The sequence below is a fragment of the Monoraphidium neglectum genome, assembly GCF_000611645.1.
Source record: "Monoraphidium neglectum strain SAG 48.87 unplaced genomic scaffold scaffold00134, whole genome shotgun sequence".
Taxonomy (NCBI): domain Eukaryota; kingdom Viridiplantae; phylum Chlorophyta; class Chlorophyceae; order Sphaeropleales; family Selenastraceae; genus Monoraphidium; species Monoraphidium neglectum.
The window spans coordinates 14,881-31,601 of NW_014013494.1; the positions used below are offsets into that span (position 1 = coordinate 14,881).

The 16,721-nt window shown below is 63.8% G+C and overlaps 3 protein-coding genes across 3 annotated transcripts in view; all 3 read right to left on the bottom strand.

The window, feature by feature from the left end:
• Positions 1-6,400: 6,400 nt before the first annotated feature.
• MNEG_1361 (isovaleryl-CoA dehydrogenase) lies at positions 6,401-7,552 on the bottom strand (the record flags this gene model as incomplete). The annotated part of the gene is made up of 4 exons (XM_014050156.1): positions 6,401-6,462; positions 6,713-6,794; positions 6,995-7,165; positions 7,511-7,552. 4 exons carry the CDS (start codon positions 7,550-7,552, stop codon positions 6,401-6,403), a joined length of 357 nt encoding a protein of 118 aa, XP_013905610.1.
• Positions 7,553-7,579: 27 nt separating this feature from the next.
• On the bottom strand, positions 7,580-10,909 carry MNEG_1362 (isovaleryl-CoA dehydrogenase; the record flags this gene model as incomplete). The annotated part of the gene is made up of 9 exons (XM_014050157.1): positions 7,580-7,723; positions 7,958-8,002; positions 8,429-8,509; positions 8,748-8,834; positions 9,063-9,199; positions 9,505-9,631; positions 9,886-9,953; positions 10,402-10,513; positions 10,754-10,909. 9 exons carry the CDS (start codon positions 10,907-10,909, stop codon positions 7,580-7,582), a joined length of 957 nt encoding a protein of 318 aa, XP_013905611.1.
• Positions 10,910-11,235: 326 nt separating this feature from the next.
• The window catches only part of MNEG_1363 (Coiled-coil domain-containing protein), a gene marked incomplete at both ends in the record, with an annotated part of 8,097 nt that continues 2,611 nt past the window's right edge, over positions 11,236-16,721 (bottom strand). Inside the window, 14 exons of the mRNA XM_014050158.1 lie at positions 11,236-11,499; positions 11,714-11,869; positions 12,236-12,356; positions 12,590-12,711; positions 13,060-13,177; positions 13,417-13,544; positions 13,728-13,895; positions 14,047-14,118; positions 14,294-14,404; positions 14,709-14,798; positions 15,008-15,191; positions 15,508-15,590; positions 15,911-15,985; positions 16,352-16,477. Of these exons, the coding sequence (XP_013905612.1) occupies positions 11,236-11,499; positions 11,714-11,869; positions 12,236-12,356; positions 12,590-12,711; positions 13,060-13,177; positions 13,417-13,544; positions 13,728-13,895; positions 14,047-14,118; positions 14,294-14,404; positions 14,709-14,798; positions 15,008-15,191; positions 15,508-15,590; positions 15,911-15,985; positions 16,352-16,477 (1,818 nt within the window). The remainder of the gene's footprint in view (positions 11,500-11,713; positions 11,870-12,235; positions 12,357-12,589; positions 12,712-13,059; positions 13,178-13,416; positions 13,545-13,727; positions 13,896-14,046; positions 14,119-14,293; positions 14,405-14,708; positions 14,799-15,007; positions 15,192-15,507; positions 15,591-15,910; positions 15,986-16,351; positions 16,478-16,721) is intronic.

Genomic DNA, 16,721 nt, shown 5'->3' on the forward strand with positions numbered 1-16,721 from the left:
TGTGTGTGTGTGTGTGTGTGTGTGTGTGTGTGTGTGTGTGTGTGTGTGTGTGTGTGTGTGTGTGTGTGTGTGTGTGTGTAGGGGGGGCTTGCTGCGTCGGTGCGTTCATCCGGCCTTCACCTGTGGCCAATGAGCCATTCATCTGTTATGCTGGCCGCGTTTTGGTGTCCCCCAGCCCATGCATCGAACCCAGGTGGCATTGCAGTTTGGGCCTCATTATGCACTGTTCTGGGAAGGTGGAGTCTGGGCCTCCACCTATGCACGGGCCGTACTGCATGCATGCGCCCTAGACGGCATGTTTCGCCTTGGTCTGCACAAATGTTCCCGACAGCGTGCGCCCAGTCAGCGGCGTGCACCTATGATTTTGCACTCGCTGCACTGCTCTCCCTGCCACCAGGCAACTTGCAACACCCTACGCCCCTGACACCGACTAAAGTCCCTGTGACTTGATCACTGCAGACCCTGCAGCCCAATGGTGCGCCTGCGCAGTCCTACGTTTCCCAGCGCATACCCCAATTGCCAACACGTGTCTTGCTGCCTGTGAAGTAACAGTAGACTTGAGTGTACCCGCCCGTGCCGTAGCCACCACCCGTACCTCACCAGCGCCAAGCTGTGCTGATCTCTTGGGCCTGGATGAACCGGTGGGAGTACTTTACAGCTCAACCCTATAACAGTCCCAGATTTGGCAACAACGTTTTGTGATGTGTCAGATGACACACGATGATGTCACAAGAGGGCCCCCGTCATGTCCAGGGGACAGCTATAGGGTTCATGACAAACAAGCAGGCCACAGCAAAAGAGACTCCCTAGAGGAACTCAAGCGGTGCAAGGCAGAGTATGGTATAAGTAAAAGGAGTTTTGGACACGCGGCCATTGCGGCACCCATGCGATCCACTGGGATAGCGCCACCCGGGGCTACCCAGGATGCGTGGCGCCCTCCTGACAGGGAACAAGGGTCGCTGCAACTGTGTAGATGTTTGGGTGCTTGGGGGCGCCACAGTGGGATTGCAAATTGTACTGTATGTTATGATATTGCAGGTTGTACATGCATTTGGTAGGTGACTGCAACTGTGATTGGACACGCGCAATTCTCCTATGTCGGCGCGTCGAACGCTGCGCCTCACAAGAGGCACGGCGTGCCGCGCCGGTGCCTGCAGAAATTCAGCAGCAAGCCGGCATTTGACAGGCTGCAACGACGGGCAGCTTCGTGACGCGGCGGTGGCCGTCACTGGGCGTTTATTGAGATTGAGTATTTGTTGACGCAATTGCGTACAGTGTATGTCGTTGAGCGGCAATCCGCAAACAAAGACTGCAATTTTCATCCACAGGTGGCGGTCGCAAGTCAAGGGGCCACTCAAAGCGCCATTCGCCAGTCGGCGGGCACTCCCGACTGACGCCTGGTGGGAATCTGGCCAGCCGAGCATCGGCGGCAACAAGCAACGCAAGGCGTGCTCAATCGATGCAATAAAGGAGGCAACGGCCGGCACATGTACACAAGACGCGCAGCAAGCAGCGCCGGCGCCTCCGAATCGTGTGAGATGTAAGACATCAATTGGTCCTGAGGCCGTCCAAGCGCGCCGCACCGAAGCGGACCCCGCCGCCGCCACGAGGCCGTTGCTGCTGCTGCGTTGCGGCCCCTGCCTGCCGCCGCCGGCCAGGCCCTCCTGCATCCTTTCTCGGGGAGCCCGCGGCGCCGGGCGAGGGCTGCGGCGGCGGCGAGGGCTGGGCGTCCGAGGCGGGCGCCCCCGGTCGCAGCAGCGCGATAAACCGATCCAGCCCAGCGAAGCGCCCCGCAGCACCCCGGCCCCGCAGCACCCCCGCGGGCGCGGACCCCTCTGGCAGCGGGAGCGGGAGCGGGAGCGGCGGCGGCGCGGCGGTGTGCGGCCGGAAGGCGCTCGTCGGGCGGCGCAGCTGCGCGCGGGCCGCGGTGCTGACGCCGCGCGGGCTGTCGGTGTACGAGCAGACCCCTCGGGCTGACAGGGTCAAAGAGGCGGGCGAGGTGGGGCGTGGCTGGGCCTGCTGCTGGCGCTTAGGCTGCAATCTGAGCTGAGGTGGGCCGCCCAGCAGGTTGACTGCGGCGGGAAGCTGAGCAGCTGCTGGGTGCTGCTCGCTGGCAGGGGCGATGGTGCCACGCGCCGCGGCCGCTGCAGCGACGCGGGCGGGGGCCTGGGGGCTGCCGCGGCGGCCGGCCGCCGCCGCAATGGCGGAGCGGACGGCGCGCGGCTTGGGTGAGGCGCCGCCGTGACCGCGGCCGGGAGGGCTGCGGCGCGCGATGTGCAAGTCCGGCGCAACGGCCGCGCTGCGGCCGCGGCCGCGGCCGCCGGCGCCCGCCCGGGCCTCAGCGACCCTCCCCAGCCGGTCGCACGCGGCCGTCCCCACGATTGCTCCGCCGCTGGCGCCGCCCTGATGCCCCTGACTGACCAGGGGCATGCTCGCAAGCAGCTGCTCACGACATGATGACACGACAGCGGTCTGCTGCTGCCCCTCTTCATCCTCAAAGCTCTCCAGCTGCTTGACTCCCATTTGCTGTCCTCCGAATTGCTGCTGAGGGAGTGATGCATCTGAGCCCCGCCTCGCTGCCGAGCTGCAATCGAGGCCGGCCGCACCAGGAGCGTAGCTGTCGCCGCCGTGATTGTCGAATGCAGGCTCTTCCATGCCGTACAGGGTCGGCGGCATGAGCGGCTGCTGCTGCTGCCCATGCTGCTCCGCCTTGCGCTGCTGCAGTCGACGTGGCGGCGGCTTCTGGCACACAAGCTGTTCAGGAGGCGGCGGCGAGCGCGGCGGCTTCAGCGGCGGCGCGTCGGGAGGTGCCGGCGCTTGCGGCGGGAGCGGGAGGGATATCGAGTCTGCCGTGCCCATCGTGTCGGCGCGCTGGACGATGGATGCAGATTGCGAGGCCTGCAGGGCAGGGGGCGCCAGATCCGCGCCCTGAGGGCCACTGCTGCGTGCGGTTGAGCGGGTGGGTGAGGGGCGCAGGCTCGTTTGCGGAGGCTCTTGCTGGGGTTTGTCTTTCCCGCTACCCAATTCAAAGGGCATCAAGCTAGGCAGGGAGCAGACGAGTTGCATTTGCGCATTCGCCAGCCTCCCCGCTGATGCTCCGTCTGACCCACACACCTGGTGGTTGCGGCATCCGGGAATGGCAGCTGCGCCGCACGCGCAAACGCGTGCCAGGGCGCCTCCGGCCGCTGCGACAGCAGCTCCACAGGCAGGCAGCGCCGCTCGCAGGCCCCCTGCGGGCTCGCCGCCGGCGCCCGCGCCGCTTGGCGCTCCTCGTCTTGGGAAGACGGCGGGGACGCCGGCAACGGCGGCTTCGGCCTCGCAGCCGATGGCGGCGGCAGCGACGCCCTGCCCGTGACCGCTTCATGGTGCGGCGACGCCGTCGGCGTCCGCTGGCTGGGGGAGGCGCGAGGCGAAGAAGCCCGCGACGGCGTGGGCGGCGCAGACGCCGCGGACGCGGGTGCGGGCGCGCCGGTCGCCCTTGAAACGCGCAGCTCAGGGGCAGTGATGGGCACAGCACTGGGTTTCGCGCCGGCGCCCTCCTCAGGTCCGGGCGAGGCCTGGCCCTTCAGCGCTGCCCGTGGGCGCGCCAGTGTCTGCGCCTGCGCCTCTGCGTTGCAGCCAACGGTCAGCGCCGGCCGAGGCAGCGGTAGGGGTGGCGGCGCGGACAAAGCGCGCGCCGGCGCCGCCGTGGGCGCCGCGTCGCGCAGGTTGGGAAAGGCGGCGCTGTCTGCCTTGTAATCTTGGCATCGCAGGGCTTGCAGCCAAAGCTCCACGTCTCCTGCCGCCCCATCCTCATCACCCAGAACCCGCCGCACGCCCCTGCTCGGCGCGTCCGCTGTCGCTCTGCGCGCAAACCACCCCGCCCACGCCGCCTGTGATGCACTGCCACTACCGCCGCAGCTGGCGCTGCCGCCGCTGCTCGCGCCGCCACTGCTTGCACTGCCGCAGCTCAGTTCAAGGGATGCCACCTCCACCGCCCCTCCGGGCGGAGCCCCGACCAACAGCTGCGCCTGAGGGCGGGGCGACCCCCAGGACGGCGGCGACGGTGGCCACGCAGCACTGCCCCGCGGCGACGTCGCGAGCGGCCGCTCACGCCCGTCCCAGCCGCCCAGAGTGCGGGCGCTTGCAGAGGGCGCGCTTGGGCTGCGCCTGCGCGAGGACGGAGCGGCCAGGGGGCCCTCTGATACGAGCTCGGGCGACAGGCATTTCTGAAGTCCGTCCGTGACCGGCGGCAGCTGCGTCCCGTGCAGCGCTGCAGCCGGCAAAGGATGCCTCACCGGCGTGCCCGCCGCCGCCGGCGCTGCGCCTGGTGGGCCGCCCTGCTGCTGCGGCTGCTGCGGCGAAGGGCTGACGGGGCAGGCTTCTGCGCTGTCCGCCCCACAAACGCGCTGAAGGGACGAGGGCAACGGCGGCTCCTGTTGCTGCTGCTGCCAATTCAGTGTTGCCAGAGCTGCAATATCAAGCCCCTCACAAACCGCGGTCTGGCAGCTGTGCCCACTTCCAGGTTGGAAAGATCCCTTGGGCGACGCTGGAGATGAAAAGGAATGTCCGTCGGGATTGAGAAGTGCTAACTGGATCGCCGCCTCGATTGGCGCCGGCGTTGGCCGGCGAGGGGCCGACGGTGGCACAAGCGGCGCAGTCCCCCCGGTCGCCTGGCGCTGCGGCAGGGGCGCCGGCACAGGCGGCAGCGGCGCGTCTTCGCCGACAGTCGCGTGCCAAAAGTCGCAGCTGTCAGTTGGGGCGCGTCGCGCGTCCACGACCTGCACCTCCGCCCCCGCCTGCACTGGCGTGTCCGCAGACAAGTCCGCGCCGGGCGCTGCGGCGTGTGTCGGGCCACCTGCAGACGTCTCTGGGGCGGCATGCGCCGCGGGCGCGGCGGGGGTCGCGGCCGCAGCCACCCCTTTCGCGTCGTCGTCACCCGTGTCGCCACACCCGAGCTGGACTGGCAGCAGGACCGCGTATGCAAACACTAGCGCCAGAGTGCCGAAGATGGGCGCCCGCATAGCCAGCCACAGTAGAGCCGCGAGCACTGCCCATGCCTCTTCCAGGCTGCATGCCCCCGTCGCCGCCGCTGCCGCTTGCGCCGGCTGTCGCCGCGGCACCAGCTTTGCGGCTGGATTTGCAGGGCCGCGTGGGTACTGTGGCGCTGGGCCCGCCGGCGATTCATGCTGCAAGGCGCACTGCGCTTTGCATGCTGCGGCCTCCCTGCAAGTTCGCAGCTCCGCCGGCAACAGGCAGCATGCGAAGTACGCCCCTGCGGCCACAAGGAGCAGGGGCGAGGCGGCGCCTGCCCACAGCAGCACGCACTGCACCCGGTAGCTGTCCGACAGCTGCATGGGCGCCTTAGCGCTGCCTTGCACGCGCCTTGCTCATGATCGGCACAGCACGCTGCCTGTCGCGGTAAATTCGATGAGAGGCGATCTATTGCGTAGAGCCCGCAGTCAGTGGCAGATTTCATGTGCTTTTAAGAGTATTCCTGTCGCGGCTTCCCTGGATGCACTTCGCATCAGGGAGCCGGTTGGAGCAGCTGCGTGCCCAAATTCAAATCGGAGTTGCGCCTTGGTGCGCTATACTCGGCAACGACCTCCGTAGCGCATACAAACTGAAAAAATTTGTAATTGCTCGTCACGTGCTGGCCTGCCAACGCCATCGAATCAATGGTGACATCACCGCCAGTTGAAGGGCCGAAAAGCTGCACGTGCAGCCCTGCAAGTGATGGGAGGTCTGCATGCTTGAACCTTGGGCGTTGTGAGCTGGACAGGTGTTGGTTGGACTGCTAACTAAACTGGCATTCGAGCCACTTGTGTGCTTGTGCAAGGCCAGGGGTGGGTGACATGTGCGCTTGTGCCACAAAGGAAAGCCCCTCGCTGATGACAACCTTGCTGTTGCACGACGTCGCCAAGCACTTCCCCCACTGGACTCCGCATACCAAAGCGATCCCAAATCATTCAGGGGATTATAGGAGATGAAATACAGAGAGCTGCTGCTTGCTGCTGAAGCAGATCAAGACATGTTCAGGACAGTGGCGTTTGAATTGGGACAGTAACCTTGTTGTATGTTGGCATGAGCACAGCCCACTGCCTGGGCGTGACCATTTGCATGCGTTGTGAGAGTGGTGCAGATGCGAATTGCCTGGTAGATAACGCACATTGAACCAGACCTTTGACCACTGCTGGAACTGTGCGACGACGCAGAGACGCACAGCTGCAGACTCAGGGACAAACAATTGCCGAAGGCTTGGCAAAGTGCGCACCCGTCTGCCAAGTAATTCATTGCAGGATGCATGGAGCCAACCAGCCAAACTGAAACCCAGCCGCAGGCGACCTGAATCCGAAAGCCAAGAAACACAACGAGACGCGGCAGCGTGAGGCATGCCACAGCTGGCTGGCTGCAGAATGCCTCACTGCTCCGCCTCCTTGAAGAGCTCCCGCCCAATCAGCATGCGCCGTATCTCAGACGTGCCTGTCAACGGGGCGCGGCGGATGGAGGTGGGCATACGCAGCGCCCCGCAGCAGGGACAGAGGGGGTTGGCCGCATGTTCGCAATCAGCACCGCGGGCGCCACGCGAGGCAACTTGCAACAGCGTGCAGGCTGCAAGACCATCCCCTCCTACCAGCCCCACCGGCCCCCCGCCAGCCCCCACCAGCCAACACAACGCCCTGCCAGCCCCGACCAAGCCCTGCCAGCCCGCGCCAGCCCCGACCGTCCCCACCTGCCCCAATCTCATAGAGCTTTGCATCCCGCAGCAACCGACCAGTGGGATAATCGTTGACGTAGCCGTTGCCACCAAGCACCTGGCACGGCCGTGGGCACACATGCACGCGCTCATGAGAGTGTGTATGTGTATATGCACGTGCGTACGTGTGCATGTGTGGTATTTGTGCGCACGTGCATGCACGCACGCAATGGGGGCTTGTCGGTGTGCGTTGCGCGGCCTGCTGAGTCGCTTCCTAGATTAAGCCCTGGTCACCCATACGCCCTCCCAGACTCACACCTGTATAGCATCAAGCGCAACCTGGGTCGCACGTTCCGCGTTGAAGAGAATCACAGCTGCACAGTCCTTGCGGTTGGCGCGGCCAGCGTCGGCATCATGCGCCACTGCAGACACGTATGCCCTGCAGGCCCCCGTAGCTGCGTACATGTCGGCCAGCTTGCCTGCGACCAACTTTTGATGGTTGAGGATTTTGCAACAGAAGGTCAAAGCCTGTCAGCAAGGTGCAAGGCAAACCAAGAGGTTGGCCAGCATTCAAGCAAGTAGACAGGTGGGTGGAGGGGGGCGCTTAGCGAGGAGGGCTGCAGCTAGCGCAGCGCAGCGCAGCGCGCCCGCGTGCGTGCGTGCGTGCGTGTGTGTGAGCGCGTGTGTGTATGTGTGTTCTCAGCCACGGCGCGACAAACAGATGGCAAGCTTTCATGTTCAAGCTTGGATGCGTGCACCTAAACATTACCGCCGTCTCCATTGCAACTGCATCGCAACACTCGCCTCCCAGGAATCCCGTCATGTGCCACCCACCTTCTCCCCAACGGCCCCGTCCTCCCGCGCCACATCCCCCATCTCTCTCAAACAACAGAGACAGCGCGCTCACACCTGGAACTGGCCGATGGGTGTGCCAAACTGCTTGCGCTGCGTGGAGTATGGCACGGCCACGTCCAGCGCCGCCTGCATCAGCCCCACCGGGCCTGCTGCCAGGACCAGCCGCTCGTAATCCAGGCCGCTCATGAGCACCTGTGCGTGTTGAGGTGGTGGCGCGGCGCATCGTGGAGCGGCAAAGGCGGGAGCACGGGGATCGGCAGCGGCGGGCTCCTGCGTCAAAGCAACAGTGAGCAACGCGGGCAGCTCGTTGCCATGGTCTGGTGTGACAGCCGTCCCACGGACTGCACACGCGCGCCGCGCCGCTCACACTTGCCTCCTGGTCCCCCTCCGTATCGTGACTGGCCCGCGCGCGTCTAATGGGTTCACCTTGACGCCGTTGTTCTCACCGCCGAGCACGTTCTCTGCCGGAACCTGCGGGGTTGGGGTGCGCAAGCGGGGGCGCGCACTTCCGTGTTGCAAGTCCGCACAGCTGGGGTGCAGCCGCGTTATATGGCACCACACCACCTCGGCTTGGCGCAGCAGTTGCTGCACAAGGCGGCCTACAGCATTCAAAAAATTACCTCGTGCCACGCACATCTCGGCATCCTCGCGCTGGCGCGACTTTTGGCCTCGCAAGCCCCCGCTGTGCAAGTGCCCTGCTGCTGCCCCTGCAACGGCACGTTCGCCACTGCAACGGCATGTCTTACCTCAACCTCTTCCTCAACACACAACTCCCAAACTCCCACCCAATCCTATGGGCAGCTCGTTAGCCACACACACAAACACGCACACACACATGCACACAAGCACGCGCGCGCGTGTACACATAAAGAGACACATGCACACTCGTGCCCTCACCTCGCAGTCCTCAAACACCAGCTCGCAGGTGTCACTGCCCCGCATGCCCAGCTTGTCCAGCTTCTGGGCGGTGCTGAAGCCCTGGAGGGCGGGCGGTCAGGGGCAAGGATGGACAGACAGACACTTGGGTGCGCACGCGGAAGATGTTGCAATGGGCATACAGCTTCACAGCGCGCATCGGCACACCCAGCCCCACCGACGCCCATCGACAGTCGGAGCGTGCCAGCCGCAGCTAGCTGGCCCATTGTATGTTGCTAAGACCGTAGCAGAGGCCACTTGGTGTTTAGGGGTTGCACCGCCCCCATCCCCCCTTTGTCACCTTCATCCCTTTCTCCACGATGAAGGCCGTGATTCCATGCGGCCCCTTCTCGGGCGCAGTCTTGGCGTACACGATCAGCGTGCTGGCCTGGCGGGGGCGGCGAACGTGGTCGGCAGGAACTAGGGTTCGCGCCTCCCAGGGGCTTTTAGATGCACAAAACGCCCGCTATCCGTGCCCTGCAGTCAGCGGTTTGAGCATGCTGTTAAACATCTTCACCATGTTTTAGAGGGGGGCCAACCTTGCCAGCGCGCGCTGTGCACTACCTTTCGCGCGACAACGAGATCGCCCGCGTGCCGGCCGCGCGTATGTACGCACCCGCGGCCCGTTGGTGCACCAGGCCTTGTTGCCGTTCAGGATGAAGCGGTCGCCCCTCTTCTCCGCGCGCGTGGACATGCTCACGGCGTCAGAGCCTGAGCCAGGCTCGCTGATCGACAGCGCCCCGATGGCCTCGCCTGGCGGGTAGCAGATGGATCAGGGGTCCTGGTGTTCAGGCCAATAGGAGCACCCAAGACATTGGACCTTAAGGCTTTACAAGTGGGCTCCTGGCACCCCCTCTATTTGTCATACCACCTTTCACCACCACCTTTGACCACAAGATTTTTGACATTGAGGCGATGAGCGGCCCTCCCACCACCCTTAGCCCCCGTATGAGCACCGCTGTTGGCTCAGCACATGGACAGGCTCGACGGCCTCACCCACAACTTCCCTCCTTCGCAACCGCAACAGGTGTGAAGTTCCCACCTTCCGCCCACCCAACCTGATATGAGCTTCGGCAGGTACTTCTCTTTCTGGGCCGAGTTGCCGTTGCGCACGAGCTGGTTCACGCACAGATTGCTGTGCGCGCCGTACGACAGGCCGATGGACCCAGAGCGCCGGCTGATCTCCTGCGGGGGGGAACAATACAAGCCAGTTTTTGAGAGTTGTCGACATGATAGAGAGGCGGGCTGCTTCCAGTCACGATGCAGTGTGCGGGGAGTCGTTTGTTCCCAGGGGAGCAGCCTTTGCTGGAAGACAAGGGTGGGTCAAGGAAACCATGTGCCCCAAGGTGGCAGCGCGCCCATGGGCCGTTCTCCGTCTGCTGGCGACCCTCCCCTCGTGGGGCTGTTATGGCCTCAAGGCGGGCCCTCCAACGCCTCACCTCCATGGCGATGCAGTGCTCAGAGTAGCCCGCCCCCAGGCCGCCATACTCGGGCGGTGCTGTGATGCCTGGCGTGCGTCGCAGAGCGCGGCGGAAGCAGCAAATGCTGAGCGTGAGCGCGAGAGCGGGCCCTGGGCAGCTGCCGTCCCTGAGACGCCTGCGCTTTGCGCCCTGTCCGCCACTTTGTGACGGGGCGCCCGCCCCTGCCCCGCCCGCGCGACAATCCCAGCTCGGCGGGTGAAGCCGAGCATGCGGGCGCTGTGCCCCCCCTGGCAATACTGCATGTGGCTTGCCCATGCGCTTGCGGGGGATGGCTACACCTGCTAGGACGTGTGCTCTGATCTTTGAATGTCGGGGCCACACGGTAGGCTTGCTCTGAACCAGCAACCGCCGCCGAGCACCAGCGCTGAACACAGCCAGCCAGAACACAGCCAGCAGCCCCCTACCCCCCGCCTTCCGTCATGCGCCAGGCTTGTGCAGAGGATCGCAGCAGCTGGGGGCGAAACGTCCACCTACCCAGCAGGCCGAAGGACCCCATTTCCCGCCAGACGTCCACGTCCTTTGGGAAGCTGTTGCTGCGGTCCACCTCCTCCGCCATCTGAGGGGAGATCACGCCCTCCGCCCATTGCTGGCGGCGGGAGAGAGGGTTGCGGCGCGTGCCGGACATGCGGGAGGTGAGTCAAGCGCCAGCAGGATGAGAGAAGAGCTTGGCGTCGCTGCGCGTGCGTGCTGCGCACAGCCGCACATGCTACGTCGCGGCGCTTCAATCCGGGTTGGAAGCGTTAGGAGCGCCTTCACCTGAACGCATCTCTGTGACAGATAGAGCTGCGGCGACCCACGTTACGAGGCGATTGCGCATTCAACGCACCTGCACGTTAAACCGGAACTCTGCCAGGTCATCGCTGTTCGTGGCGTGGCCCGACGCAAACGCGCGCCACGCGTTCGTGCACGTGTGCCAGCAAGGACCGCGGAGGGCGGCGGGGCTGATGCTCAAGAGCAAGCTTCGAGCGCTAGACCGCAGCATGATATACCAGTTTCTACGTGATTTGTAATCCTAATCTATGCCGCACGCCGAGTGTTGGGGTCCCGTTCGCGTTTGGATTGCCGGATCTCTGAGACTTCGAATGGAACGCGGCACGAGGGCGTTAAAATGCGCATTTACATCGGTCGAAAGATGTGATTGGTGCATGTATGAAAGGCAGCAGGCTGGCCGCATGTTGCAGCGGCGCTTCGTCACCGCCACACTCCCAGGGCCGCACACAAGTTGACCGGCACCCGCTCGATTGCCGAAAAAAATGCGCCAGGGGCAGCGCAACAAACTCCATAGCCAAAACATTACGGCATGGGCGATCACACCACTGCGGCTCCGCCACCCTTGACCGCTTGCCCGGCCGCGGCCACCCCGAGTCCGCCGTCTCTGCTGCCCCCTCCCGCGGGTCCCGCGGCGCCGCCCGACTGCTGCTGCTTCTGCGCGCCCGTACCGCCGCCGCCACCGCTGCTGCGCTGCTGATGCTGCTGCTGCTGCTGCTCTCGCCGCTTTGCATCGAACCAGCGCTTCTTCAGCTCCCCCAACTCCTTTGCCAGCCGCTCGATCTCATAGCGGTACTCGGCCACCTTGAATAGCAAATTGGGCCAAGGGGGGGGCGCAAGGCGATCTCGAATCTCAAGCCAGGATCGCGCCAGACATAAACACAGGGTGACCCTCACCTCAGCGGCCCAAAACGCTGCGTGATCGGCACAGCGGCCGCACACCTAGAGATCTGCCCTGACGCCGTGGGCCCAGCGCCGCGGCGCCGCAGCAGCAAACTCCCCTCTGCGCCCCCCCCACCTGCGCCTGTGCCATGTTGAGCTCCGAGGCCATGGCCTTGAGCTGCTTGGTCTTGCCGCGCAGGCTGCCCTGGTAGAGCGCCACCTGCTCCGCCACCTCGGGGCCGGGCTGGCGCGCCAGGATGTTCTTCAGCTCGACATACAGCCGCTCCTTCTCCTGCGGTGACGGGTTTCAGGGTATGCGAGGAGGGCGAGGGGCGCGTCGGGCGCCAGGTGAGTCTGGGCGGCAGTGATCGATGCATGTACTGATGGGGAGGGTGGGAGGTCCAAGGAGGGGGGGTCGAATATAACGAAGGCAGGCCTCCTCCAAAATCGTAAGCCGCAAAGCATGGCGCGCCGGCGCTGCCTTTTCACCCGTCCACTCCTCCAGCCCCACCCCCCAAAAAACACCACCCTCATCTCCACAGAATGTCATTTGGCAGGTGTCAGCCTGCACGCTGTCGTTGGTATACCTGCATCCAGATCACACAGGTCGACCCTCTCGTAAGGTCAGGTCAGATCAGATCAGATCGCAGGACCCCACCTGGATGAGCATGTCCTTCTCCACGGCCTCCTCAGTCTTGGCAATGAGCCGCTTCTGCAGGGCCTGGATCTTCTGGATCATCTCATACGCGCTAGGGTCGCTGCCCTCCAGCTTGCGCCACCTGCAAGGGTGTGGGTTTAGGGTTTAAGGGCGCGTCTCACGGTGAGAATTGGCTGACTTCGTGGATGGTCGCTCGGCTGGGTGGTTGCTGGATTGATCGGGTGGCATCACGCGCAAGTGCAGACAGGCCGGTGTTTCCATGAACCGTGTGCACAGATGGCACGGCACACATGCTGCCGCGATCGCGCATCCAAGGGTATCCCTCCAAGCCCCCGCCCCCCGCAACAAGGCGACCTAGCGCAACCGCGCGCCCCCCAAAGCACGCGCCTGTGCACGTTGAGGGGGTTCTCCAGCTCCTCGCTCAGCGCCTTGACCTTGGTGCGCTCCGCCAGCAGGCTGCGGCCCAGCGCCGCCACCTGGGACCGTTTTGAAGGGGTCCATTTGTGCCATGAGAAGGGGATTGGTCGCTCGCAACGCGCGCTGTTTAATGTGGGATGTCCGGCGGAGCCAAATACCCGCGGCGCGTTGGTGCGTGCGGCTGCAGGGCGAGCAGTTGCTGTTAGCCCCGCGAAGTGAAAGACCGAGCAGGTGAGCAGGCGAGCCACTCCCCGCGTCAACAACACACATGGGCGCAATTGGCGGTGCATGCCAGCCACCCAGCCATCTCATGCGTCTTGCAACATGGCATCCACTGCTTTGCCAAGATCCATCTTTCAAACCCATCACAATCCACACTGCACAGCATTGACCACACTTCCACCCACAGCAGCCCCCGTCACCTCGCGCTTGAGGACGTCGACGTTGGCAGCCCCTGAGCGCAGCACATGCAGCTGGCGCCGCAGGTCAGCCAGCCGCACCTTGAGCACGCGGATCTCAGACACCCTGGAGGCAAGGGGCAGCCGGGTGGGCGTTGCGGCAACAGTTCTCGCACGATTTCGCGTGGTGGGCGACCTCAAGCGTGGTGGCTGCTTTGCGTTGTATACACAGCCTCACAGCAGCATAACAGCAGGTCTCACACGGGCCAGCGCTTACCATTCGCTCAAAGGAGCTTCCAATCCCACTCCGTCCCCGCGAGCAACCAGCCAGCTAACCGGAATGCGACCCCCCCTGCCCCGCCCCACCTGTCCCTGTACTGCACCGCACCCCGCGCCAGCGCCGCCCCCTGCAGCTTGACCTTCTCGTACAGAAGCGCCAGCTCATCGTTGCGGCGGATCAGCTGGCTGCCCAGGATGTCGCGCTCCCCCATCACCTGGTTGTGGTTTTTGGGGCAGGTTGGACGAGATTGTGAGTCATAGGGTGAGCCATTTTTAGAGGAATGTACCCTTTATGCCACGCAAGTATGATCAGATAGTCCGGCGACCGCAGCCCACATCTTCTCTCTATGCAAATCGTCATCTTTTGAAATGCCCAATACCCTGCCGCAAGCCCCCACCAGGTCGTACTCCTTGCGCTGCCTCAGGCGCTCCGCGTCCGCCTCCACCACCACTGCCTTGAGCTTGTCCAGCTCAGACTTCTGCGCCCCTATGGCGGCGTCCGCCTCCCCGATCTGCGCCCTGGCCTTGGTCAGCTCCATGCGCAGGGCGTCCTTCTCCTTCTCAACCTGTCGAGGATATTGGAGCGGGCCGGGCACGTTGCGAGATCCCGATCCCTGCTTTTGATGCAAAAGTTGCATGTGCTATTGTGCCTTTGTGTGAACCACGAAGTCAATTTACAGCACAGTAATGCTTGGTCAAATTCGGTCAAACCCGCACCTTCATGTGGTCAAAATGCTCCTTGACCAGGGCCAGGTCTTTCACACCAATCTCTTCCTTCAGCTGGTCAACCTGCATTGCAAAGCAGGAGTGGTGCAGATGCAAACATCCTGCTCAGCACGCACATCATCACTGCGCCATGTGTGTGGCTGGAGTCGATGTGCATTCACTGACGCACGGCAGTGCAGCACGTGAACAACTGCAGCAGGCAGGACGCACAGCAGCTGGGGGCCCGGTTGTGTCGCACCTGGTGCCCCTGGATCTTGAACTTCCGCTTGAGCTCAGAAATTTCGTCCTGGGCCTCTATGAGCGTCTTGCTGTAGAGGTTGCGGTCGGCGCGCACCGCCTCATACAGGGCCTGTGGGGGTGGAGCATGAGGAGGGCAGGCGTTGCGAAGCGAGCATGTGAGGGGGTTTGGGGGTTGGCTCAGGCCAAATTTTTAGCGGCGTTCAGGCGGAGGCGACTGCAGTCAGAGGTCGTTATAAGATAGCATTTGTATGCAGCCACAAACGGATGCTTGGCCGACAGCGCGGCGGTTTGCTGTCTGAAACAGGGTGTCACAAATGTTACGCAACATGCAGCCTGCCAACCACCAAGCTGAGCAGAGGGCCGTCAGTCGCCTGCATCTGTCCCCTTGTGTGTGCGACGGGCGGCGCACGCACCTGCTGCTGCTTCAGGCGCCCCTCGCCCTCGCTGATACGCTTCTGCAGCTCCACGATGGCCACCTCGCGCACCTTCACCTCCTCCAGGGCCTGGAGAGCATTCAATCACAAACCAAACCAAAAGTCGCTTGATGCATGGAGTTGTCGAGGTTTTGTTGTTGCTTGCAGTGTTTTGGGTCACGCATGCACTGTGTGTCATTCATTCACATTCACTCTCAACCCCCATCGCACCCCAGCAGAGCAGCTGTGCCCAAGCCCAGTGCCCTGCAACTGCCAACAAACTCCCACCATGCAATCACCCGCCCGTGGCAGTGGTGCTGCGGCACAAACGACCATTCGCACACCAGCATCTGCATCTCGTGCCGCACTCCGCACACCTGCTGGTACTTTGCGTCCGCCTCCGCCGCCTCCCCGCTGTACTTCTCCCGCTCCTTCTCCAGGGACCAGATCGACTTGCTCATGCGCGCCGCCTCCGCTCGGTACCTGGAGGCGTGGGTACACGTTATGGCGTTGGGGCGGTGGGCCAATGACGATCAGGGAATCGAGGGCGACGGGGGCGTTGACTGACACACAATGATCTTGCGGACTGGACCGCCGGCGGCAGCTGTGGCTTGCAGCAGGTTCGTCGACGGCGAACGCAGGCGCACGTCCAGCATATTAAACACGCCAGACGCGCCACGGCTGGCGCCAGCCGTGATGACCCCCGAGGCCCCTTGGTAGGGAGCGGGGCTGGACAAAAGGGGCAAAGCATGCGACGCGTGAGCTGTCCATCAACGTCATGCTGCCGCCGCCCACCCACCCGTTGATCTCGTTCTCCAGGTTCTTGCGGGTGTTCTCCGCCACGCGCACCAGATCAGACTGGCGCGACGTCGCGTTCTCGGCCTGCAGTGCGAGGGCGAGGGCACGGTCAGCATCCACCATCAAGGCAGTTGGTTGGGGCCGCAGCGGGGTTCAAAGCTTGCTCCCGCCCCCTGCCAACAAACCGCCAAGCAGGGTAGAGGTGCAGCCGGAGCCGTGGCACCGGTGGACTCAGTGCGACTCTTTCGCCATGCCTTTCGTTCTTATTCAAGGATCAACGGCACCACTCGCCTGTGCGGTACAGCTACCAGGCACCATCATGGCTCTTGTCAAGGCCCCCCCCCATCCCTGGCAGAATGACAGTGAGAGCAGCACCGCTAGGTGGTTCACAGAAAGAGGCTCACGTTTGACCTCATCTTGAGCAGGATGTCCCTCTCATGCTTCAGGTCCTCCAGCTTGCGGCGCTCAGCCTCACCCTCCTGGTGGGGCATCGAGGTGGTGGGGGTGGTGGTGTGTGTGGGGGGGGGGGAGGGGGGTACAAGAGCATAGCGGTTGCATGCGCCGTATGGAATGGCCCGGCAGGCCGCGTACTTGGCGGCCAAGCAACGGCGTTCGGGCTGGTGAGCGGGTGAGGGTGAAGTGCAGGGGGTGGCGGCTCCTGCTGCACTGCACCAGCACAGCAGCCACTTGTAAGCCCCGAAAGCGCCGCGAACATCACAAAGCCTGATGGTGTTCGGAATATCAGTCCCTCTCCAAGTGCGTCATAGGCATGAACGATTGAAAACGAGGAAGCAGAACACAGACACTGAAAAAAACGTGGGGTTCCAAGCGTCAGACCCACGCACCTGCTTGGCCACAGCCACATCGCGCTCCAGGGACGCGATCTGGCTCCTGAGGCTGTCCCGCTCCGCCTCCAGCGCCTCACGCGCCTCCTCCGCCGCCTTGGTCTTCTTCAGCGCCGCATCTCGCACCTATTTTGCCCACGTCGAAAGGACGTGTGTCAGCAGGGTACGTGATCCGCGAGGTTCGATGCAGGGCAGCCGTGCCTGGTCAAGCTGTAAAATGACTCTACATAACTCCTCCAAAGGACGGGTCTGAGCGCTGCCGCGCCCTGGGTACAAACCAAAAATGAGACCCCAGGCCAGCAGCCTGCGCCCGAACCCTCCCGCCTCCAGACCGCCATTGCCCCCATCACAGCCCGCGCCCCCCCCCCCC